Genomic DNA, 25,996 nt, shown 5'->3' on the forward strand with positions numbered 1-25,996 from the left:
ACCACAAGACAGCGTGACTCCCCAGTGTCAAAGAAAAAAAAGGCAGTGACCAGTGTTACACAGGCAAAAATACAAAAAACCCATTGCTGTCAAGTTGATTCCGACTCATAGAGACCGGATAGGCAAGAGTAGAACTGCCCCATGGAGTTTCCAAGGAGCACCTGGTGGATTTGAACTGCCGACCTTTCGGTTAGCAGATATAGCACTCAACCACTACACTACCAGGGTTTCCTAAACAGGCAAGGGTGACTTTTATTCAAAAGGATTATCGTGAGGGAGGGGAAGGGGTGCGGGAGGGAGGAGGAGACAGCAGAACTGAGCCTGAGTTGGGTCCTCTGCTGACGAAGAACTGCAGCTCTGGACGCGGAGGGCTGACACCGGGATGAGCCGGGGATAGTTGTTAAGGTTGCTGCTGGGCCCGTTTGGTGGGAACGTTTTCTTTTCTCACAGTAAGGCCACCGGGACCCTGAGGGTCCAGGGGAGGGAGTGGGGGGGTAAGGATTAGGCTGAGGGAGAGACAAAGGTTGGGGAGGAAGGAAGGGAAACGTCTATTCCAGCGGGTGCTGGTGGTTCAGCGGCAGAATTCTCACCCTCCATGTGGGAGACCCGGGTGCGGTTCCTGGCCAGCACACCTCATGCCCGGCCACCACCCGTCTTCAGTGGAGGCTTGTGTGTTGTTGGACAGGTTTCAGTGGAGCTTCCTGACTAAGAGGGACTAGGAAGAAAGGCCTGGTGATCTGCTTCCCAAAATCAGCCACTGAAAATGCTATGGATCACAACAGCCAGATCCACAACCAATCAAGGGGATGGCACAGGACTGGGCAGTGTTTCGGCGTGTTGTGTGTAGGGTCGCCATGAGTTGGGGTTGACCCAGCGGCAGCTGTCAAAGCACGGGGTGCAGTAACCTGAACACACACAGAGTGAGGGGTTTTCTTTAACAAAGGGCTCAGGTAAAATTCAGCTTTGTCACCAAGGGCTCCCACCCAGGAAGTGAGGGTCCCAGGACAGGCCAAGCAGGCACATACTGACCACTGGACTCGGGGATGGCCTGAGTGTTCACTCGTGTGGCCTGAGGAGCAGACACGCCAGTCCTGTGTCTCCACGATGGAGGGATGGTTCTGGAACTTTCTATTTGGTGTTGGTGTTGCCCTTTGCATTTACAGATAAGCGGCCCAAGCTGTGAGTGAGGTGCTCCCTCCTCCAGCCACGTGGTGGTCCAGGGAAGGGGACTGAGATGAGGCGGCCTGGGTTCAGGCTTGGCTCTAACTCTCTGTATTGTGGGCCCAGCTCCGGCCTCAGTGCCGTGAGCAGAAGGAGCTGTGGGTCCTGCGGGGGCTTCCTTCTCCACGCTGACACACAGTGGCTGCCCTAGTCAGTGCCTTTCCCTGCGTCCTCGCCCAGTGTCCCTGTTCACAGGGGGGCGTAGGAGGAGGACTGTCTGCAGTGATGATGAGCTTGCGGGGGAGTAATCCCAAGCCGCCAGCCACCAGGGCCTGCAGGGGCTTAGCTACCACTGGCTCCTCCTGCCCCCCAAGGCAGCAGGCATCTTCCCAGAGCAGGGAATCAGGGAGCACAGGCCGGGAGTCTGTCTGAGGGCAGGTGTGAATCCCGGCTCCGTCTTTGTCAGTGTGGTGGGCTTGGGTGGGTCTCCTTACCTCCCGGAACCTCGGTTTCCTCATCTGCAAAATGGGGACAGATGACAGTGCCTGTCCCCAGGGTTGTTGTGAGGATGGAATTCAGTGAAATAAGGCGTGCAAAACACTTGGCACGCTTCTCGGCGCACGGCTGGTAATAAAAAGTCAGCCATTAGTACTGTCTTGGAATCAGAGTTTTAAGGTAGAAAAGAGCCTCCAGGGGGTCATTTCTGTTGCCTTCATTTTATAGACGAAGCACCAGAGACCCACCTTTTAGGGAAAACACTTTTTTTTTTTTAATTGAAATGACCTTCACATACCATTCAACTAACTGTTTTCAGGCGGCATTCTGTGCGTTCACAGCGTTGAGCAACCACTGCCTGTCTCTAGTTTTTCACCCCAAAACGCGGCCTGCGTCTCTGAAGCAGTCACTCCCCCCGCACCCCCTCCAGCCCCTGGCCACCTCTAATCTGCTTTCTGGGTTTACCTGTCCTGGACATTTCATGTCACAGGACCATACAGTGTGTGGCCTTTTGTGTCTGTCTACTTTCTTACTCAGCGTAATATTTTCTAATTTCATCAAAGTTCAGCCTGTGTCAGAACTTCAACCCTTTCTATGGCTGAGCAATACTCCAAAGGACAGACAGAGTGCTCCTTAGAAGCAAGGGTGGAGAGACTGCGTCTCACATACCTTAGACATGTTGTCAGGAGGGATCGGTCCCTGGAGAAAGACATCATGCTAGGTAGAGTAAAGGGTCAGTGAAAGAGAGAAAGACACTCAATGAGATGGATTGACACAGTGGCTGCAACAACGGGCTCAAACATAGCAACGTGCGTGAGGATGGTGCAGGACCGGGCAATGTTTAGTTCTGTTGTGCATGGGGTCACTATGAGCCACTGTATGGCCGGACCACTTTTTGTTTATCCAGCGTCTGTTGATGGACACCTGGGTTGTTTCCACCTTTTGGCCATCCTGAATAGTGCTGTTCCAAACCTTTGTGCACAAGTCTCTGTGTGGACGTATGTTTTCCTTTCTCTTGGGTCCACACCTAGGAGTGGAATTGGTAGATCTGCTGTGCATAGGGTCGCTATGAATCGGAGCCGACTCGATGGCATCTAACAACAACAACGACAATAAGGAGCCCTGGTGGCGCAAAGGTTAGAGTGCTTGGCTGCTAACTGGAAGGTCAGTGGGTGAACCCACCGTTGCTCTGCAGGAGAAAGCTGTGGCAGTCTGCTCCCCTAAAGATTACGGCCTTGGAAACCCTATGGGGCAGTTCTACCCTGTCCTGCGGGGTCGCTGTGAGTCAGAATCGACTCGGTGGCCACGGGTTTGGAACGAGTAATGACGCTGAGCATCTTGTTGTGTTCTTGTTGGCCATTTGTGTATCTTCTTTGGAGAAATGTCTAAACAAGCCCTTTGCCCATTTTTATCGGGTTGTCTTTTTGCTGTTGAGTTTTGAGAGTTCTTCATCTATTTTGGATATTAAACCTTATCAGCATGTGATTGGCACGTATTTTCTCCCATTCTGTAGGCTGTCTTTTCACTTTCTTGTTAATAACCTTTGATGCACAGAACTTTTAAGATTTTGATGAAGTTCGATTTGTTTTTCTTGTGTTGCTTGCGATTCTGGTTCCTGGTCTAAGGATCCGTTGCCAAGTCTGACGCTTTACTCCTCTGTTTTCCTCTAGCGGTTTATATTTAGGTCTTATATTTAGGTCGTTGATCCATTTTGTGGGAAAACTTTTTTTTTTGACATGTAAGCTGCACCCAGAACACATGTAGAGAAAGGTGCTCCCACCACAGTGGGCAGTCGATAAATCCCCACGCGTGGGCTCACCCTGTCCGGCGGCACCCTGATCCAGGAACAGACACGCCCTGCCCCCAGAGCCCCCTCAGGCCCCTTGCGCTCGCTCCTCCCGAGGGGCCCCTCCCTGACTCTAAAGCGTGGGTTTCGAGCTTGGTAAGAGCGGAGGCTGTACTTGCAGGCTGGCCTTCGGTTTGTGGGGTTCCTCCGTGTTGTTTGTGTGGGGTGTGGGGAGTGGGCCAGGTGAGGATGGAGCCCACACCCAGGGGTCGAGGGCCGCCACGCCAGGCTTGAGACCACAGGATGGGGCTTCAAGGGCCGGACTGACGCTCGGCTGCCTGGGCTCCGACCTGGCCCCACCCTCCAGCTGTGTACTTCGGGCTTCTCACAAAAAATAAAGCCAAAAAAACCTTGCTGCTACCGTGTCGATCCTGACTCGTGGCGGCCCCAGTTGCTACAAAGAGCTGCTCCGTAGGGTTCACCTGGCTGTAGTCTTAACAGGAGCAGGTTGCCACGTCTTCCTTCTGCAGAGCCGCTCGGTGTCAACCTTTTGGTTAGTAGTTGAGTGCAAACTGTTTGGGACACCCAGGGACCTTATACGCACACACACACACAAACACACACAAAATGCACACATACACACACTAACACACACACAAATACACACACGCTCCAAACAGCAAATGGCTTTCCCGTGATAATCGGTTAACTGGTTACTGTTGAGTTGACCCTGACTCAGGGCGACTTCCGTGTATGAGAACTGCCCCATAGGGTTTTCTTGGCTATAATCTTTAAGGAAGTAGGTTGCCAGACCTTTCTTCCGTGGCACTGCTGGCTGGATTTGAAACCACCCGCGTTTTGGTTAGTAGTTGGTCACAAACCATTTGAGTCACCCAGGGTCTGTGAACGAGGGTCGTGATTTACCGATGAGAATTGTCCTCAGGGTCCAGACATGTCCATGTGGGTGAAGTTATTTATTGGCCACACTACAGAGATGCCGCTGCTGCGGCTGCCATTACCGGGGACTGAAAGGGAGTTTGCTTTGGTCGGGGAGGGGCGCTGTCCAGGCTCAGGGACAGCGAGGTGCCATTGGCTCTTCTCGGCTCAGCGTACCTGGGCTGGATGTAACACCTGTCCTCTTAAAACCCTCCCCATGCGTTCTCTCTCGTCCTGACCTGCCAGGCCACCAGGCCAGGGAGAAGGCCAGGCTGCTTTCTCCCTGGATTTCTGCTGTTTGAAATCATGCCCCTTGTGAAAGCAGGGTGCCCTGGGCCAGCTGGGCGTGAGGGCAGCTCCAAGACTGTGAACTCAGGGGACACATCCATTCATTCCACATGCATTCATTCATCAGGGACTGTTAGAAACGTGGTGAGGCCATAAGGACAGCTGTGATGCTGTTACCCAGTGATTTTTACTCACAAAAACATAGAACTGTTCCTGTCTTTAATTCGTCTCAGAAAAAAAGTCACGAAAATGACGGTTTTACACTCATTCCTTTTGGGAGAATGCTGTGGTGTGCCCTCCTTCCAAACAGACCCTGCAATGACTGCCTCCTGAAGTGGTCAGCTTGGGGGATGCCCCTGCCCTCAAGGGGCTCACTGTCCCCCAGGCAGAGTAATGACCAGCCCCAATGTGACCGTGGGGTTTCCAGGGCTCAAGATGGCAGAGCCTTAGGGAGGGCTTCCTGGAGGAGGCGGTGTTTGGGATGAGCAGAAGGACGTACAGGCGGGGGAAGCAGGGTACGGAGGCCGGGTGTGGGGCTGGGGCTCACTGTCCGCCTCCCCCCAGGATAGTGGGTGGTGTGGATTTGTCTGGAAGTCTGGCAGAGACGGTGACAGGCAGGCCCCTTGTCTAGAGGAGCTTGTTCTGGACTCTTCCTCCTGCTGGGCATGAAGACCTTGGGCTGGTGGTCATCATGGGGAAGGAAAGGAGAGGGAGGTGCTCGTGAAGTGAGTTTACCCACTATTGACGTTCCTTGCTTGCTCAGGACCAGTGAGCGATGCAAGGGGGCCCTGGTGGTGCAGTGGTTAAAGTACTTGGCTGCTAATGGAATGGTCGGTGGTTCGAGCCCCCAGCCGCTCCGCAGGAGAAGGTGTGCAGTCTGCTTCCTTAAAGATGACAGCCTGGGGAACCCTGTGGGGCAGTTCTAGTCTGTCCTGTGTGGTTGCTATGAGTCAGAATCAGGCTTTGATTAATTCAAGTTTGGGTTCAGGAGGTGACTAGTAAGCTTCTCATTTTGGGAAAGAGTGAAATGTGGGCATCTACCTCCACTTTTCGGCAACGAGTTTGGTTTTTTCGTTTGTACCTCTGCCTTTAGCGACAGAGTGCAGCCCCTCAACCTCAGGTCAGGACACGTTCCCCATACAGAAGCCAAATAAAACATCCACCTCCCTCCTCTCCTTCTCCCCCTCCAACTACTTCCCTCACAGCCCCCACCCCGTTCCCTGCTTTCCCTCCTCCTCTCATCTCTCCTCCCCCTGTCCCCTCCCCTTACCAGTGGAAATGGGGACACATGGACGAGACCTGGCCCTCCCTCAGTGCCCTTCTGAGTATGAAGAGGCAGACCCTGTCAACCAAGCCCCTGGCTCTGCCAACATCGTGCCTGGTGGAGGTTGGGTGGGTCTCTACTCCTGGGCAGTAGCTCCTCCAGGCGGAGGTGAGGAGGGGCAGAACCCCTGGATTCAGACACAGCTCCCTGGACAGTCATGGGGACCCCACCACACGGGGCTCTGTGCAGGGGTTGGTGGTCCAGTCTGAGCCCTGTGTTGCCGGCCCTTTTCTGCAGCCTACCTTCCACGTCCTTGATTCCCTCGCAGGTAAGGCTGCTGGCTCTGTGGGCAGGATACCTTCGGTAGACACACCTGTCTGTTCTCTCTCACAGGCGGGTGAGAAGCACTACCACCCTGCGTGCGCACTATGTGTCAGGTGTGGCCGGATGTTTGCAGAGGGCGAGGAGATGTATCTCCAAGGTAAGACAACCATGCGCCGCTTGGACCGCAGGCCAGAAGCTGGTGCTTGTCAGGTTCCGACAACACGGTGGGCATGAGCGGGGCACACCATGTGGGTCATCTCACGGGTACAGAAGGTGCTAGCCACGTGGCCAGGAGCTGGCGGGGTGGGCCTGAGCCCCGCCCTCCCACAGGGAAAACGCCCCCGGGATTGTGTGGAAAACGAGAGGTTCGCTGTGCAGGCCAGCTCAAGAGACGTTTGTCCGTCTTGATGACACTGGTGAGGCTGAGATGAATGAGAGACCAAGAGGGCTGAACTGAAGATAAAGAGCCAGGCGGTCCCAGTAGCAAAACTTTGATGAGGCAGTGTGGTTCAGTGGTAGAATTCTCCCCTTCCATGCAGGAGACCCAGGTTTGACCCCCACCCAGCGCTCCTCACGTGCAGCCATCGCCCGTCTTTCCATGGAGGCTTGTGTGCTGCTGAGATGCTGTACAGGTTTCAGCAGAGCTTTCAGACTAAGACAGACTAGGAAGAAAGGCCTGGCAATCTACTTCCAAAAATCAGCCAATGAAAACCCTGTGGACCACAACAGTCCAATCCACAGCCAATCATAGGGCGGTACAGGACCGGGCAGTGTTCCAGTCTGTTGTGTATGGGGTTGCCATGAGACTGGGTGACTCCGTGGCCGGTAACAACGACAACAAGCAAAACCTAAAAGCAAGCAAATGCAGCCTGCTAGACCCATCGTCACCTCAGGGTCAGCTGTTTCCTGGCCCTGTGCCCCTGACCTGCTGCTGCTGGAGACGGGGCCTCTCCCCTCAAAGGGGGTTGTGTAGGGGGCTGAAGAGGGGTTGAAGAGCCCCACACCCAGGTGAGGCTTTCTGATAAAGGAGAGCTTGGGAGAAAAACCAGACAGCCTCCCACAGTGTTCCATGGTGCTTGGTGGGAAGCACCCAATCCCTGTGTCACAGTAAAACGGCTCCATAGGACTTACAAGGCTTTCAGAAGCAGATTGCCAGGCCTTTCTTCCAGGTGCCTCTGGGGGGGTTGAACCTCCAACCTTTTGGCTGGTAGTCGAGCATGTTTACCATTTGTGCCACCCGGGGACTCTGCATCAATGGGGGGAGGGACAAAAGGCTATTCTTTGGATGTAGAGGGTCACACTTACTCTTCCCACTTTGGTGACTCCCCCCCTGCCCCTCGTTCGTTCTTGAGCCCTGTCAGGGATATGCCTTCGGTGAGTGCTGGGAGTAAATCAGTGAAGTGGGCAGACATGTCTGCAGTGACACTGCCCCAGCACGTGTGTGCCCACCTAGGCCAGGAGGACTGTCTGGAGGAGGTGCCCCTGTGAGGGGATGGGCAGGACTCCACCAGGTTAGCAGAGGCCCAGAGACTGGAGGCTCTGGCTCCTTGGAAAGAGTGTGCTCTTCAGCTGCAGGAGGAGCTGGGAGGCATGAAGGTGAGGTGCAGAAGGGCTGGGCTGGAGGCACAGAGGAGGATGAGCTGGGTGGGACAGGAGGGGGCTTTGAAGCCCACCTGGGGGGCAGACACTGCATGGAGTGAGGAGGTGTGGGGCTGTGCCTGGTCTAGGGAGGGAGCCGGCGGGGAGTGGGCAAGGCGGCCTGGACCCGGACCCGGGGAGGGGACCATGGAGAAGCCAGGCATGGGGAGAGGACCTGACACTGCTGGGTCCCTCTCCCCAGACGGCTGGGGAGGGGGCTGGTCTCAGGCCCCAGCTCTGCCACCATCTCTTCCCCAGCTCTGTGTCTCAGGTCCTGAGGGGCCACAGTGAAGGGCTGTGCTCCCCCTACCCCACTGTCCCCAGTGTTGGGTGACCCAGAGGCCGTGGACTGTCCTGCAGACAGGCCTCCCTTTCTGAGGCTGAGCCAGGGCAGTGATGTCAGACGGGTGGCCTCTCTCGGGTCCCCTCTATGATCCCATGAAAGGACCCTTTGGGGCCATCCCCAGCAGGCACAGGGCAGTCCTGGGGGGAGGGTTCCCCTACCTGGGGCATCCCCCCCACAAGGACATAGGGCCCTTCTCACTCCAACGAGCTGCTTTCTGCTACTCGGGGATGAAAGTGTCACCCTGGAGCCATCAGGGTACCCCAGCTGGGGGACAAAGCCACTCTTCAGGACACTGGGCTGAGGCAGCCTGATTTCTAGGCAGGTCTTCCAGAACCTGGTGGGACATTTGGGTATGTCCCCCCTGCCCTAAGACTTTCCACCTATACAGGGAAGGCAGGCAAAGCCAGGGCTTTCAAACTCTGTCCCAGGGGGCGCCAGAGTGCTGTGGTAAGGGGCCTCTAGGGTTCTCAGGTGAGGAGGGGTGCATGGACCCCATCTTACTGGTCACTCGAGATCCTCTGCTTGCCCTCCCTGGGTGTAAGGGCTCCACAGAGGTGTCATTGACCAGTGGACCCCACTGCAGCAAGAGCTCTGAGAAGCAGGGGTTCCTGGTTTTTCCCTCTGCCTGATGCTACAGGGACCACCCCTGCCTCTCTTTATTCCCTTGAGCACCTCCGAGGATTGGAGCCTTGGCTCAAAGGCTGTGCACATTTTTAGGGCTCTGAGGCTTTTTGGCAATTTCCCCATTTTCATCCCCACCCAGCAAACACAAGGCCCGTGTCCCCGCCCTCACCACCATGGGGGTTCGCCCTTCCTTGTCATCTCTGTGGTTGTGGACTCTTTCAAATAATATGGCAGGTGTTGGGGAAATATAATTAAAAACAACATCTACTCCCAAACCAGAAGACCTCTCCACAAAAGTAGAAGAGAAAGAAAAGTTTTCATATTGAAAAATGGTTAAACCGGAGCATGATGCTTCCCAGGCAAGCCACCAAAGAGTTTGCATGGATGGAAAGAAGCTTCACTCTTTATGCACCACAGCGCAGCTGCCTTCAAGTGGTCTCAGACTCCTGGCGACCCTATGTTATCAGAGTAGAGCTGTGCTCCATGGGGTTTTCAATGGCTGGCTTTTTTAGAAGTAAATTGCCAGCTCTTTCCTCTGAGGCACCTCTGGGTGAACTCGGACCTCCAAACTTTCAGGTAGCTGATCAGATAAACAATGCATTGCATTGGGCAAATCTGCTGCAAAAAAGCTCTTCAAAGTGTTAAAAAGCAAAGATGTCCCTTTAAGGACCAAGGCTGACTGACCCAAGCCATGGTGTATTCAATCGCCTCATAGGCATGTGAAAGCTGGATGATGAATAAGAAAGACTGAAGAATTGATGCCTTTGAAATACGGTGTTAGCAAAGAATAGTGAATATACCATGGACTGCCAAAAGAAAAAACAAGGTTGTCTTGGAAGAAGTACAACCAGAATGCTCCTTAGAAGCAAAGATGGCGAGACTATGTCTCACATACTTTGGATGAGACTATGTCTCACATACTTTGGACGTGTTGTCAGGAGGGATCAGTCCCTGGAGAAGGACATTCTGCTTGGTAAAGTAGAGGGTCAGCAAAAAAGAGGAAGACCCTCAAGGAGATGGATTGACCCAGCGGCTGCAACAATGGGCTCAAGCGTAACAATGATTATGAGGATGGTGCAGGACTGGGCAGTGTTCTGTTCTGTTGTACATGGGTTCACTATGAGTCAGAACCAAGCTGATGGCACCTAACAACAGCAACAAGCAGATACAACCCACTACATTGACATCTTTGTGGCAGGATACCTGAAGTTATGCTCATCTCCTTCTGGGAACCTGGGAGGTAGGGGCGTCTTAGTCACCTAGTGCTGCTGTAGCAGAGATACCACACTTGGGGAGCTTTAACAAGCAGAAATCTATTTTCTCACAGTTTAGGAGGCTGGAACTCTGAATTCAGGGTGCCGCTGTAGGGAGGGAGTTCTCTCTCTGTAGCTCTGGGGGAAGCTCCTTGTCCTTTGGCTCCTAGGTGATCTTCATATGCATAGCATCTCTCTTCCCCCATCTCTGCTTTCTTTCTTGCTTGTTTAATCTCTTTTTATCTCAAAAGAAATGGCCTAAGACACACCCCACACTAATACTGCCTTATTAACATAACAAAGAAAACCTATTTCCAACTGGGATTATAACCACAGTTATTCCAGTTGCGCATAGCAACCCTATAGAACAGAGTAGAACTGCCCCATGGGGTTTCCAAGGAGTGGCTGGGAGATTTGAACTGCTAATCTTTTGATTAACAGCTGAGCTCTTAACCACTGTACCACCAGGGCTCCTAACCACAGGTATAAGGGGTTAGGATTTGTACCATATTTTGGGCAGACTCAGTTCAGTACACAACAAGGGGTAAGATCTGCCTTGATGGTTTAATTTCTAAAGAGATGGCTTCCAGACAGCACACAATACAGGGGAAGTCAGCACAACTTGACTAAACCAAAAGCTAAGAAGTTTCCTGAATAAACCAAACACTTTGAGGGACACAGTAGCAAGGGTGGGGTCTGGGGACCATGGTTTAGGGGACATCTAGGTAAATTGGCATAACAGAGCATATTAAGAAAATGTTCTGCATCCCACTTTGGCGAGTGGTGTCTGGGGTCTTAAAAGCTAGCGAACGGCCATCTAAGATGCATCAATTGGCCCCAACCCACCTGGAGCAAAGGAGAGTGAAGAACACCAAAGACACAAGGAAAATATTAGCCCGAGAAACAAAAAGGGCCACATAAACCGGAGACTCCATCAGCCTGAGACCAGAAGAACTAGATGGTGTCCAGATACCACCAATGACCACCCTGACAGGGAACACAACAGAGAGTCCCTGGCAGAGCAGGGAAAAAGTAGGGTGCAGAACTCAAATTCTAGTAAAAAGACCTGCCTTAATGATCTTGAACTGGAAGAACCCCAGAAGACATGGCTCCTGGACTTTCTGTTAACCCGGAACTAAAACCACTCCCGAAGCCAACGCTTCAGACAAAGATTAGACAGGACTATAAGACATAAAATGATACTCGTAAAGAGTGTGCTTCTTAGTTCAAGCAGATACACAAGACTAAGTGTACAGGTCCTGTCTGGAGGTGAGATGAGAGGGCAGAAGGGACAGGAGCTGGCTGAACGGACACAGGAAATTTGGGGTGGAAAGGAGGAGTGTGCTGACATATTACAGGGAGAGCAACTAGGGTCACATAATAATGTGTGTATAAGTTTTCATATGAGAAACTGGCTTGAACTGGAAACTTTCACTTAAAACACAACAACAACAAAAGAGATGGCTTCCAGGTCTTGAGGAACATCCTTGATTCAAAAACTTTTCAAAGAGGCAGAGGAAGAATTTGCGGAAACAATTCTGAAATTTTTAATTGGTGTTTGTCCTCACATAGGTGGGGGTGGGGGTGCTGCCTCTTGATAATTATCTGGGAGACCTGGATTAGGGTTTCCAGGGGCGGCCAGTGGCTTTGAACTGCTGACCTTTCAGTTAGCAGCCAAGCTCCTAACCACTGTATCGCCAGAGCTCCAAAATAACGAGCAGGAACATTTTTCTCCGTTGAGTCCACAGTGATGACAAGGAAGGGTGAACCCCCATGGTGGCGAAGGTGGGGACACAGGCCTCGTGTTCACTGGGTGGGGATGAAAATGGGGAAATTGCTGAGAAGCCTCAGAGCCCCAAACACGTGCACAGCCGTTGAGCCAAGGCTCCATTCCTGGGAGGTGCGCAAGGGAACAGAGAGAGACAGGGGTGGTCCCGCAGCATCACGTAGACGGAAAAACCAGGAACCCACAGGAGAGGAGCGGACACACATGTTCTCCTCTCCCCACCCAATGGAGTGACGCAGAGCCCCTGAAGTTCTCGTTATAATTTCCAATTATACGAGAAAATGCTCAATGTAATTTTAAGCTAAAATTGCTGGATCTGAAACTACCTGTACAGCGGGGTCCCTATTTCATCTAAAATGCGTGTGTGTTCTGGAAGGCGCCAGATGAGAAGGGGGTGGGAATCACGGCTGGTTTTCATTCCTTGTTTGGCCTTCCGTATGGAGACCGGGGTTTGATTCCTGGCCGATGCGCCCCATGCACAGCTGCCACCCGTTCGTCCGCGGAGGCCGCGTGTTGCTGTGATGCTGAACAGGTTTCAGCAGAGCTTCCAGACTAGGACGGGCAAGGAAGAAATGCCTGGTGACCATCTTCTGAAAATCAGCCAGTGGAAACCCTGTGGATCACAACACTCTGATCTACAACCGATCACGGGGATGGCACAGGACCAGGCAGCATTTTGTTCCTTGTCACGGGGTCACCATGCATCGGGGCCCGACCCCACAGTAGCTAGCAACAGCATAATTTTAATCAGGAGCACCTTTTACCTTTATAGTTATAAAAATGAGAAAACAATAAATACCTTACACGTACACACGTCTAACCGTGGTCGCTCCAGGAGTCGGTGTTGATACAGAAGCTGTCTAGAGGGGAGGTAATAAACCACCTTCCAGATGTTAGTGCACGGGGGGAACTGGAAGGCTCTGTCCATGCTTTTGAAGCCCCTAATTGGGGGTTTCGGGGTGTGTGTGGGTGGACGCAGCCCCACTTCTTGCAGGGCGCAGCCTGGTTGGGATAGGTGGTCAAGAGGAGGACCCTAAACCATATGCAGATGGCTGGGGCAGGTGGCAGTGCCAGCCCTCTTTGAGTTTATTAAATTCCCCCAACTGCCTGATGAGGTGGGATATTCTTAGCCAGTTTTTAGGTGGGAAAAATGGAGACTTGGGCAGGTTGAGGGTGACTTAGGAAAAAACCATCCTGCCAGCAGCTGGAACCATGTGACCGTGTCGTGTTAATGGTGCTGGCTGTTGACTGGGTGACTGGGCGGAGCTGATGGTGCTGGCTGTTGACTGGGCAATGGGGTGGAGCTGATGGTGCTGGCTGTTGACTGGGCAACGGGGCGGAGCTGATGGTGCTGACTGTTAACTGGGTGACGGGGCAGAGCTGACGATGCTGGCTGTTGACTGGGTGACGGGGCAGGGCTGACGATGCTGGCTGTTGACTGGGCGACTGGGAGGAGCTGACGGTGCTGGCTGTTGACTGGGTGATGGGGCGGAGCTGACGGTGCTGGCTGTTGACTGGGTGACAGGGCGGGGCTGATGGTGCTAGCTGTTGACTGGGCAGAGCTGATGGTGCTGGCTGTTGACTGGGTGACGAAGCGGGGCTGACGATGCTGGCTGTTGACTGGGCGACTGGGCAGAGCTGATGGGAGAAGAAACTGAGTCATACAAACACCCAGAGACCCAGCAAGCTAGTGATGTGGTTGGGCCCAGCATTAGAGCTTTGTGTCTACCCACCCACCCCCTGACCTGCTCCCCACACTCTACAAAACAGACCCCCTCGCACTCTGAAGTTCCCCATCTTGTCACTCGCTAAGAGCTCTCACCCCAAAGCCATCATTCAGGCTGGTTCCACCTGTTTCAGCCACTGATGTCCGGCCTGTCCACACTTGTGGGGGGAGGGCAGGGTGGGCTTACACTGGCTGAGCCCCACTGAGGTTGGCAGTGGCCCAGGGGACCCTTTCTCTCCACTGCCCCTAAACTCAAAGCACCTCAAATGCCTTACTCTCCAAGGGCCATTCTCTGGGTGCCCCAGGCTCGGAGAGCCGCCACCTTGGGCCTCGGGACCCTGTGCTGCCACCTGTCTGAGTGCTTAGCCCACCTCCCAGGGGTGCATTTGCCTGTTGACTTTATGCCCCTCCCCCTGGGCTGTGAGCCACGGGGCCAGGACTGTGATGTATACGTGGTCATAGGCACCCTTGTTCCCACGCTAGCCTCTACACGGCCTCTGTGTCTCAGGAACACACTAACCGCCTCCTTCTCGGGTCTGTCACAGGTTCTTCCATCTGGCACCCTGCATGCCGGCAAGTGGCGAGGACTGAGGACAAAACCAAGGTGGGTGGCCTCGCTCTTTTTTCCCTGGTTGCTCCTCACACTCGGGGCATCTTTGCACAATCAAGGGGATTCTCGGCCGTTTCTGCGGCCCTTGCTCAGCCCCCTGAAGCTGCCCAGGCCAGGCTGCAGGCAGGGGCAGCCAGGGGCTCCAGGAGGTTGTCTTAGGCTGAGTTCTCTAGAACAGCAAAACCGATGAAGCGCGTCTATGTATAAAATACATATATATACACAGAATCGACTCGACGGCACCTGACAACACATACATATAAAGAGAGGTTTATTTCAAGGAAATGGCTGACGCAGTTGTGGAGACTGGCAAGTCCCAAATCCATGGGTCAGGTGTCAGGCTGGAGGCTCCTAGTGACTCACATGGTTGCAGGGGCTGACAACCCCAAGATCGTCCCATGAACCAGAGGTCAGAGGATGACGAGTTGGATGCAGGATAAAGCAAGAGAAAGAGAGGGCTTTGCCAGAATGTCCATATATTGGATGCAGGCCACACCCCCAAGGAAATTCCCCTTATGTCAGATCACAAAAAGAAGGAAAATTACGTAATACTGAGAATAATGGCCTAGCCAAGTTGACACATAACGTCAGCCATCACAGAGGTGTTAGGATGTAACAGGTGGGTCAGCTAGGTGCTGATGTGAGGTGCACAAGGGGGGACAGGGCTTCCGTGGACAGGCCCTACTGACCTTCACATGCCAGTTGGTACTGGCGGAGGTTTCCGTGGGCGCCGGGCATGGGGGTGCAGCCAGGGACAAAGCCGGCGTGATCTCAGAGCAGAAACCAGCCCGTACCCAGGAGAACAGTGTAGAAATGGCTGGTGGTAGCCAGTGCATCCAGGGAGACCAGTGGCTGCTGAAGGAGAGCGGTGAGGGACTGCTGACTTCAGATGGACAGGCAGGGAAGCCTCCAGAGAAAACGAGATTTGAACTAAGACCAGAAAGATGAGAAGGAGCGGGCCACGTAGAGCAGAGGGAGGAGGCTGGGCACGGGGCAGGGAGGGAGGGGCGGGCGACTTGCCCCGTGGTCTCGGCCACCCTGGAGGTAATTCATCTGCAGGGCCTGGCATCTCCTTGTCCCTGCTGCCCATCACGTGTGGGCTCAGTAATACCATGCCAGCCTGGTTAGCTGCGGTGAGCTGCGACCTGTGACAAACGTAGCCTGGGTGGAGTCGGGGGCTCTGACTCCCTGTGACCCTCCCTGAGGCGGAAGTGGTGCCAGGCCCTGGCCAGGCCACTGTGCTGCCCGCCATTGGACATGCGGATGGCCCACATCTTGGGCCTGTGCCCATTGTCACTGACCAAGGGCCCTGTGCCAGGTGCTGGGCGGGCTCTGGACCCTCAGGGCCAGTTTGTTCCCTGCCTCAGGCTGCTGTCAGGTGAGAAGCCAGCAGTGGGGCTGGGGACTTGCACAGAGAAGGGGACTCATGCTCACCCACCTGGAAGGTCTCCTTGATGGGTGTCCCCATGTGGAGGGGCTCCCGCAGGACATGGAGGCACGTTAGCTGCTCCTAGGCATCTGCTGAGGGTGGCCTAGTGGCAGGCCATCCAGAAGGTCCTACCTGCCGAGTCCCTAATGCACCCTTGGGCATTTGCTCCTATAGTCACAAGCACACCTATGAATTGCCAACTGTGTGTATCAGAGTTGGGCCCAGGGACACAGAGGACGAGCCCAGGGGGCCCTGGTGGGAATGGCGGACCTGTGGGGAGCAGGCTCCACGTGCCAGGGACTGTTGCCGGCTCGGCAGAGGGCAAGGTAGGGGGGAACAGCGGCTCCCAGAGCTGAGACCTGGTGGGTGAGGTAGAAGGTGGGGAATGAATGAGGGTAGTGAGTTCTAGAACGTGGGAGGAGGCAGCTCTGTCTGAACGTGTCCTGGGTGGACCGAGGACCCTGCTGCGCCCCTTTCATAGTACTAATGCTGGTGACGGGGCTGGCACCGGACCGCTGGGGCTGGGATAGCTCTGGAGTTGCAGGATATTCCTCAGTGGCCCAGGATAGCCCTCTCGGGCTGCTGTGGGTATGTGCTCAGCTGAGGGGCCTTTTCTTTTCAGACACCCAGTGCTGTTGTGTTATTCTGCTTTGGAAGAAGGGCCTTCTCTGTCAGGTCCCCCGACGGGCCCGATGTGAAGTGAAATCTCAGTCTGATCCTTGTCTGTGCTGAGCACTTAGTCCTGACTTCATCCTCAGGCCGTCAGAATCCCACGCCGACAAAGGGTTTGTTAATGTGTAAAACGTGGACACACAGTGTCTGAGTCTCCTGGGGCGGCCGGAACAAAGTACCACAAGGCGGGGCGTATAGGAACAGAAAGGTATCCTCTCACAGCCTGGAGGTGGGGGTCCGCCGTGTGTCGGCCGTGTTGGCTTCGGAGGCTCTGAGGGAGACTGGTCCTGCCTCTCTTCTGGCTCCTGGTGGCTCCCGGCGTTCCTGGGCTGCAGCTGCAGCGTCACATGGCGTCTTTGCTCTGTCTCCGTCTCTGTGTTTCTCCTCTTTTATAGGGACACTGCTCATGTAGGATTAGGACCCACCCTGCATGGGTATGACATCACGTTAACTTTACTGATAACATCTCCAAGGACTGTATTTCCAAACAAGGTCATGTTCACAGACACTGGCGTTAGGATGTCAGCATATGTTTTTGGAGACACAATTCCATCCATAATATATCATCTTCCTTCTTTTCTTTTTGTTTCCTTTTATTTCCCTTCCTTTCTTTCTCTTTCTTCCCTGTCTTTCTTTCCCATTCCCTTTCTTTCTCTCCCTTTCTTTTACTCCCTTTCTCTCTCTCCCTCCCTTTCTTTCTCTCTCTCTCTGACTCTCTCAGTCTCTCCCTTTCTCTGTCCCTGTCTCTCTCTCTGTCTCTCCCTCCACCTTCCTTCCTGCTGACATGCTGGGCCCTGTGTGTCACGTTTCACATACTCTGCCCTGCTTACTTTTCACGGTGACCCCGTGGAATCGACCGTGCTGTTACTCTTATGTCACAGATATGGAAACTGAGGCACAGAGTGTCAGGGACCTGCCCAGCATCACAACCAGGCTGCGGGGGAGCTGGGAGGCAGGGCAGAGTGGCAACCTATTTTCCACATTATAAAAACGAGGCAATATTTTTTTGGATATGTGCTATTAATTTAATTTAATTAAAAAAAATTGTTGTTGTTGAAGATATACACAGCAGAACGTATGCCAATTCAACAGTTTCAACATGTACAAGCCAGTGACACTGAGTACATTCTTCAAGTTGTGCAGCCATGCTCACCCTACTTTTCTGAGTTGTTCCTTCCCCATTAACAAAACTCACTGCTCTCTAAGGTTCTCATCTAATCTTATGAGTTGCTGTTGTCAGTTTATTGGAGCCATGGCGGTGCAGTGGTTAAAGCGCTTGGCTGCTAACCGAAAGGTGGTTCGAACCCACCAGCCGTCCAGTGGGAGAAAGATGTGGCAGTCTGCTTCTGTAAAGATTTACAGCCTTGGAATCCTTATGGGGCAGTTCTACGCTGCCCTATAGGGTACTATGAGTTGGAATTGACTCCACCGCAGTCGGGTTTTGGTTGTCAATTTGATCCCATACACGTGGATCTTAAAAGAGCGTAATTCTCAAGATAGACATTCTTTACTGGTTAAGCTAAACTATTGTTTGGTTTTGAGAAGACTTCAGGGGGTATTTTTGGTTTAAGGTTTAAAGATTATCTCAGGGCAATAGTTTCAAGGGCTCATCCAGCCTCCATGGCTCCAGAAAGTCTGGAGTCCATGCAAATTTGAAATTCTGTTCCTCATTTTCCCCCTTTTGGTCAGGATTCTTCCATAGAATCTTTGATCAAAACATTTGGTGATGGTAGCCGGGCACCATCCAGTTCTTCTGGCAAAATGAGGCAATACTTAACCATCCCGTCCCACACACAAAGGATGTCTGTCACAGCACCTCCAGCCCACTTCAGCAGGTCTGGGGATTCCAGAAGTGGGTCCAGAGCTGAGGTGACCAAGGTACCTTTATGCCAGTGAACTGGGAGCTGGTGTGGGTGCTGGCTCTGGGCATGGAGGCACAGGAGGGAGGGGCTGGTTGTAGCCATTACCTACAGAAATGCTGGGGGTGTCCTGTCCCAGGAAGGGCCCGTCTGCTGAGGTTTTCCCAGTCCAGCCTCAGTGGCCCTCCCCACAGACTCTTGGCCGCCTGCCCCTCGCTCATCTCCAGCCCTTGCTGCAGCAGCCCTGGGTCTTTGGGCAGTGAGACCCCAACAGGAAGTGATTCCATCTGGAAGTTTCTATGAGAGATTATAAGTCAGGTCGAAAGTTCTCCTCTGGCCCAGAGAGCCCAGAGCCATGTGTGTGGGAGGTACAGGCGCCAGTCCTTTTTGGGGCTTTTGCCCACTGAGACCAGGTGCTGTGTGTGGTTAGCCTGCAGCCAACCCAGGCTTTGCCCTGGCTGGGAGCTGGCTGGTGGCTTCATATCTGAGATTCTGGCACAGGTTCCGTCTTTCAGAAGCCCTGCGTGTCCCTGTCTTCACTGTGTCCTGCTAGGACTGCAGGCGCTTTGTGTTCCCACACTGCCAACAGCTCAGGGCACCATTCCACATGGCCCGCCCTGGCTGCCGGCTTCAGTGGGTGGGCTGGACAGAGTCACTGGGTGGGGGGAGGGGGGAGGGGATAGAGAGGACAGAAGGAGCCTGCCTAGAAAACGAGAGACAGAGTGGTGGAGGGCCCAGGCAGGGGGAGAGTGTCCCCACGGAGGAGGACATGGGGGCTGTAGGAAGGGGATGTCTGAGGTCAAGGCTGAGAGGCTGGGGGCCCTTTGTGGAGGTGGGGTGGGGGACAGTGTGGGTCCTGCCCACCTGGGGACCGTGGACGCCACGTGCAGGGAGGAGTGGGAGCTGAAAGAGGAGCGTCTGAGGGCCAGGTAGATGGTCAGGAACCGTCAGGGCGGGCGGAGCCGAGAGGAAGACACAGGCCACAGGAGACAGGATTCAGGGCTGCAGTGGCAATTGTGGTCTGCGGTGGCCTCCCAGGGGCTATTTCTAAGATGTCTGGGGGAGTGGGAGCAAAACTGGGATTGTTACAGGTGCTGGGGGGAGGGGCAGCACAAGGAACTTTGTTTGGGGGAAAGGGGGGTTGGTTTGGGGCACGAGGGGTCAGTCAGGATGAAGTGTGGTCTTTGGGGTGACTGTGACCATCGCAAAGGTTGATAGCAGGGACCAGCCCCATGAGACATCTGGGCTGGGGGATAAGGTGCAACAAAAGCCAGATGTCGATGAGTCGAGCCCGATGTGCGCCAGCAGGGCTGCGCTCCACAGGGGTTTTAGTGGCTGAATTTCTGGAAATAGATCACCAGGCCCTTCTTCCAAGGCCCCTCTTGATGGGCTTGAACCTCTAATCTTTCTGTCAGCAGCCGAGCACATTCACCATTTGTCACCCTGGAACTCCAGATAGATAGACGGATAGATGGACGGATGGATAGATGGATGGATAGACAGACAGAGACAGACAGATCGCGTGTGTGTTGCACGGGTTGGTCGGTACACCAGTTGCTGTCGAGGTGACCCTGACCTGCGGTGGCTCCATTCGTGTCAGATAGAACTGTGCTCCACAGGGTTTTCAGTGGCTTTTTTTTGAGGTAGATTGCCAGGCTTTTCTTCTGAGGTACCTCTGGGTGGACTTGAACCTCCAACTGTTCGGTTAGCAGCCGAGCACTTAACTGTTTACACAACCAGGGACTCCAAGTGAAACAAGGCCAACGCCCCCTCCCCCGCCCCACAATCCAGGTGGAAATAACACCCCTGGGCAGTTCAGCGGGGAGCACACGAGGACAGCCTCTGTCTCTGGATCTCGCAGAATCACTTGCTCCGCTCACTCCGAGACCACCTAGGGGTCTTTGGGGTGTTTCCAGCTGGCACTGAGCACATGACCGTTTGGCTTGTAGCCCGTGTTACCTATCGTGTCTGTCTGATGATAGCTTTTGTTGCAGAGAAAAACATGAATGCCAGTTCAGGTTAAAACAGAGAGGCGTATTAAGGTTTAAAGCAATGGCAATAGGGGAAACACGTCGCCCATTGAAAATGGAACCAGGTAGTCCCGGGGCAGTTTCGTTATACAAGTGTCCTTAAGGGCACACAGAGGAACCAGACCACGGGGAGGGCAACAGCAGGAGAAGCAACGAGCGCTGCAGTAATCACTCCGACTGGTTACTGATCAGCAGTATAGCTGTGACCACAGAGTTTCACAGGACGCCTCCATCAGGGTCACGAGAGGCTTACGTGTATTCCCTTTGTCTGTCTTGCGACAGTACCTTGTTGGCAACAGCACCCAGACGGTTCTCTTCCCGAGTACCTGTGTTCTGAGCGGTGCAGATGGTCACTTGGTCAAGATGCCTCGGGGCATATGGTTTCACATCCTGGTTTTGACCATTTTTTTCTCAGAACTGTAGCTGTTAGTCTAGAAATCCGGATAAGAATTAGATAGCGTGGTCAGCCTAGTATGCCTCTGTCCCCCTGACCGCACTGACAGCCGTCTTTCCTGAGACACTTTCTAGTCGTTCTCTGAGTCTGTGTGTTTAAGAATTCTTTCAACCTGAAAATTCAGCAAAGCACCTCGTGGGCTGGCGTTCCCAGTGGACGTGACCTGTGGTGACTACTCTCGGGAGGTTCTTGACGTTGACCCTTGTATTGGGTCTCCTCCTCTGTCTCCTTTTCCAGGAAACCAGAACCTCCTTGGAGAGCATCATCTCTATGCCTGCGTCCAGCACCTCGGGGTCCCCCAGCCGCGTGATTTACGTGAGTAGCGTCCTCTCCACCCACAGTGGGCAGGTGGGTGGTGGAGCCCTGGGGCTGGGGCCAGCTGGTAGCTCTGTCATCCCCTCGGCTCAGGGTGTGGGACAGCTGCTCCAGCTGCCTTCCGGCAGAAGTGAGGCACGGTCTCGGAGGCTGGAGTAAGGCCTTCCCTGTGGGCACACGTGTCTGCAGCAAACGCAGCCCCAGCTGCTCGATATACAGGTTGCTGTTGTCGTTAGGTGCTGTCGAGTCGGTTCCGACTCATAGCGACTCTGTACGACAGAAGAAAACACTACCCGGTCCTGCCCCATCCTCGCAATTGTTATGTTTGAGCCCATTGTTGCAGCCACTGTGTCAATCAATCTCCTTTAGGGTCTTTCTCTTTTTTGCTGGCCCTCTACTTTACCAAACATGATGTCCTTCTCCAGGGACTGGTCTCTCCTGACGACATGTCCAAAATATGTGAGACCAAGTCTCGCCATCCTTGCTCCTAAGGAGCATTCTATTCTGGCTAAGACAGATCTGTTTGTTCTTCTGGCAGTCCATGACATATTCAATATTCTTCGCCAACACCACAATTCAAAGGCGTCAATTCTTCAGTCCTCCTTTTCATCGTCCAGCTTTCACGTGCATCTACGGGAGCTGAAAACACTAGTGAGGTGTTGAACCCCGGAATTTGTATCCAGCGCTGTGACCTTCGTTAACGTGGAAAGCCCTCTTGGGCCCGCCTGCTCTTCACATGGTCCACCTCATGTGTGCGGCACACACAGGCCTCAGCGGGACCCCGCAGAGTCAGCTCCCCTGATCCTCACCACCAGGGGTTAGATCAAACCTCACAGTTCAGACACAGTCCCCTACAGATGCCAGATGGCAGGTCGGGGGTCCCCAGGGGCACCTGCACTTCCGACCTGCTGGATACAAATTCAGGGGTTCTGCAGCTCACCAGCACAGCTGGAAGGAGAGCGCTGAACTTACCATTAGTCTTACTATAAAGGATACGACTCAGGACCAACATGAAGAAGAGATGTGCAGGGTGAATCTGGGAGGGTCCTCAACATGGAGCTTCCGTGTCCCCAGGGATGTCATCGCCCGTGCCCCTGCGCCTGTCCCCAACCAGGACGCTCCCCTGAGCTTCAGTGTCCAGAGCTGGTATCAGGGTTCATTATGTGGGAGTCATGACGAAGCCATGGCCCACGTGGGTGCGCTCAGCCTCCTGCCCCCTCCACTGAGGCTGGGCTGACGTCATGTGGCAGATCTTTCTGGAGTGACCAGACCCATCCCATCTATCAGTGTAAACTCTCAGGTGCGGTCACATTAGTGTAAACTCTCAGGTGTGCTCTGACACCCTATATGAATCACAAACCAAAAAAAAACGTTGCTTTTGAGTTGATTCTGAATCATAGTGACCCTATAGGACAGAGTCAAACTGCCCCACAGGGTTTCCAAGGAGCAGCTGGTGGATTCAAACTGCCAACCTTTTGGTTAGCAGCCAAGCTCTTAACCACTGCACCACCAGGGCTCCATATGAATCACGGAGACACTCCAGTCACTCCAGGAGTTCCAAGGGTTTAGAGGTCACCTCCCGGGAACCAGGACAAGGGCCAGGCTTCTCACCCCCAGACCATGCATAGCTCAGGGCTGCTGTAAAGAACTCTGGCACCCAGCACCTGCCTGCATGCCAGGGGGGCCATTGAGGGCAGCGTCCTCCTCCCCCTGCCAGGAAGGGGCGCCTCCATGATGTCCTCATGCATGAGGGCCTATGGGACTCATAAGGGGCTACGTCTCCTCCAGGTTGAGAGCACCTGATGGGCAGGGGCCTGGCTGCGTGCATCTCAGCATCAGGGATAAGGTGTGCACACAGCCAGTGCTCAGTACAGTGGGCTTTAAAAAAATAATAGGTTTTACTGTCTATATTTCTTATCACAAAAGTGATTCACACCCGTCTAAAAACAGCACAAAGGAGAAAATTAATGCCATTTGCTATCCCACCAGCTGGAGGAGCCGCTCGTAGTGTTGGGGGCATGTGCTTTAGGTCTGTTTTCTCTCTGTGTGTGAGTGTGCGCGTGTGTGTGTATATGGGAGTGTGAGTGTGTATATGTGAGTGTATGTGAGCGTGTATGTGTGTGTGTGTGGGGGGAGTGTGTATGTGTGAATGTCAGTGTGTGTGGGAGTGAGTGTGAGCATGTGTATGTGAGTGTGTCTAAGTGTGTATTGAGTGTGAGCGTGTGTATATGGCAAAAAGCAATGAGTGGGCGTAACATGAGGGCAGTGTGGCTCAGTGGTGGAACCCTCACCCTCCGTGCTGGAGCCCGAGGTTCCATCTCGGCCAACACGCCCCGTGCGCAGCCACCACCCCTCTGTCCGTGGAGGCTTGTGTGTTGCCGTGATGCTGAACCGGTTTCGGCAGAGCTTCCAGACTAAGACTAGGAAGAAAGGCCTGGCCATCTACTTTTGTAAATCAGCGAGTGAAAGCTCTTTGGATCACAATGGTTCCATCCGCAGCCAGTCGTGGGGATGGCGAAGGACCGGGCTGCGTTCCATCATGCACGGGGTCGCCGTGAGTCAGGGCTGACTCGACGCAGTGACAACAACAGGATAGCATACCAGGAACCGTGTTGGATGAGGATACATTGCTGTTGGTAGATTGTATTGTAATTGTCTTGTAATATGTGGCCACGTCGTTGTTATTAGTTATCCTGGGTGGAGTGTGGGAGAGAAGAAAGCATAGAGAAAAAGCATTGCTACGAGCACACTCTCCAGTGGCCTTCTGCTCACGAGCCACCTGTGTCCACAGCCCTGCCCTGAGCACTTGGCCTCAGGACAACAGACGATGGAGCCGCTCGGGCAGGGCAGATGCCAAGGGGCCTGAGCACGGTCACTTAGCACCTCTCTGGGTGTTTTCCAGGAGGTGCTGGAGGGTGGTCAGCTCTCGGCAGGGCGGCATCCAAAGAAGCCTGAGGAGAACCGTGGGTGTCACGGTGGAGCTGAGTTCTCTGGGGCCACCCGAGGGGCCAGCTCTGCCCATGGCAGCCGTAGCAGGCCGTGCTGGGTCTGCGTCAGAGGGGGACACATTGGACGGGTGGGAGGGGACCCCACAGGCAGCTCCAGCAGGGATGGGGGCCCATGTTGACAATTGGTGAGAACCCATGTCTACTCACCCTGCAGGGTCATGTGCACCCAGGAGCTCAGACGCTTTGGGGGCACGAGACCAAGTGTATGGGTGTTGGGTCTTCTCACTCGAGCAGGAGCTCAGATGGGCCTGGGGCGGCAGTGCCAAGGCCAGTGCTCGGTGGGAGACTGCCCCAGTGGTGCCTCTGACTGGCCTCTGTCCTGTGCTCAGTGTGGGGGTGCCCCCTGCGCCCCTTGGGAGCTCACAGAGCTGGGAGAAGGGGACAGGTGGCCATGGCCATGAGCAGGGGCCATGCAGGGAGAGGCTGAGCAGGGTTAGAGAGGGTGACAGTGCGGCCGGGGGCACTCCCAGGATGCTGCACACCTGGACGGCACAGCACCTACAGGCGGCATGCGCCCGCCAGCACAAGGGAGCACCCAGGGCAGGTGGCACGGCACAGGAGGCCTCCACCCCACGGGAGCCACACCCCAGCCAGCCTGTGAGATGGGCACTGTGCTCAGAAGTGCTCAGTGTGGGTGCTTGAGTGTACAAATATGTGTACTAGTGTGTGAGAATGTGGGGAGCGTTGTGAGTGTATGTAAGTGTTGAGTGGGTGAGTGTGGGCTAAGTGTGTGCAAGTGTGTGTGTACTAGTGTGGGTGGTGAGTGTATGGTTGGGTGGGTGTGCCAGTGTGTGAGTGAGTGGGTGGGGCAGGTGAGTGGACATGGGTGTGAGTGTAAGTACCTACTCCTCCAGCCCCAGGCAAGTGTGTGTATGTATGTGTTTACACGTGTGTGTATTTACACGTGTGTATTTCCACGTGTATGTATTTACACATATGGACACACAGTCACAGTCATGGTAGTATATTTCCAGCCATGGTCCCCAGGCCCTGTCCCAGGTGCGTCCTGGGCCTGACTTCTTGCCCCTAGAGCTGTCCTGTGTGATCACACCCCTACTTTGCAGAGAAGGAGGCTGAGGCTGGGAGGGCACTTTCTCAGGCCATGTGGCTCTTCAGTAGCTGGGCCCTTGGACACAACCCATCTGACTTCTGAGCCCGTCTCTCCCCAGCTGCGAGTTTGGGGTGCACTCCCACCCACCCCTGGGTGGTGTGACCTGGGTCCTCCTCGAGGCTGGCCACGTCACAGCTGCCCTCCCCTCGGGGAACCTGCCTGACCCTGTCCTCACCTCTGCCCTCTCCTTGGGGACCCTGCCTAACCCTGCCCTCCCCTCAGGGACCCTACCTAACACTGTCCCCCTCCTTGGGGACCCTGCCTGACCCTGTCCTCACCTCTGCCCTCTCCTTGGGGACCCTGCCTAACCCTGCCCTCCCCTCGGGGACCCTACCTAACACTGTCCCCCCCCACCTCCTCCTTGGGGACCCTGTTCTCCCCTCTGCCCTCCCCTCAGGGACCCTGTCTAACGCTGTCTTCCCCTCCACCCTCTCCTTGGGGATCCTGACTAAGCCTGTCCTCCCCTCAGGGACCCTGTCTAACCCTGTCTAACCCTGCCTTCCCCTTGGGGACCCTACCTGACCCTGCCCTCCCCTTGGGGACCCTACCTAACCCTCTCCCCCACTCTGCTCTCTCCTTGGGGACCCTACCTAACCCTGCCCTCCCCTGGGGGACTCTACCTGACCCTGTCCTCCCCTTGGGGACCCTGCCTAACCCTGCCCTCCCCTGGGGGACCCTACCTGACCTTGTGCCCCCTCTGCCCTCCCCTGGGCCCCCCACCTGACCCTGTCCCCCCTCTGCCCTCCCCTTGGGGCCCCCACCTGACCCTGTCACCCCCTCTGCCCTCCCCTGGGGGACCCCACATGACCCTGTCCCCCCACCCCCACCCTCCCTGCTCCCCAGGCCAAGCTTGGCAATGAGACCCTGGACTATGGGGACCT

At 54.5% G+C, this 25,996-nt stretch overlaps 1 protein-coding gene across 15 annotated transcripts in view; it reads left to right on the forward strand.

Moving 5' to 3' along the window:
• The window catches only part of ABLIM2 (actin binding LIM protein family member 2), a 179,896-nt gene that overhangs the window by 86,496 nt on the left and 67,404 nt on the right, over positions 1–25,996 (forward strand). For all 15 annotated transcript variants that reach the window (XR_007517717.1, XR_007517716.1, XR_007517718.1 and 12 more), the window contains exons 7-9: positions 6,324–6,411; positions 14,173–14,231; positions 20,919–20,996. Coding sequence is in view for 12 of the 15 variants with exons in the window: in XM_049886708.1 (XP_049742665.1) it covers positions 6,324–6,411; positions 14,173–14,231; positions 20,919–20,996 (225 nt within the window). In the remaining 3 variants the exon portion in view is untranslated. The remainder of the gene's footprint in view (positions 1–6,323; positions 6,412–14,172; positions 14,232–20,918; positions 20,997–25,996) is intronic.

Source organism: Elephas maximus, chromosome 5 (genome assembly GCF_024166365.1).
Source record: "Elephas maximus indicus isolate mEleMax1 chromosome 5, mEleMax1 primary haplotype, whole genome shotgun sequence".
In the NCBI taxonomy this organism is placed as follows: Eukaryota; Metazoa; Chordata; class Mammalia; order Proboscidea; family Elephantidae; genus Elephas; species Elephas maximus.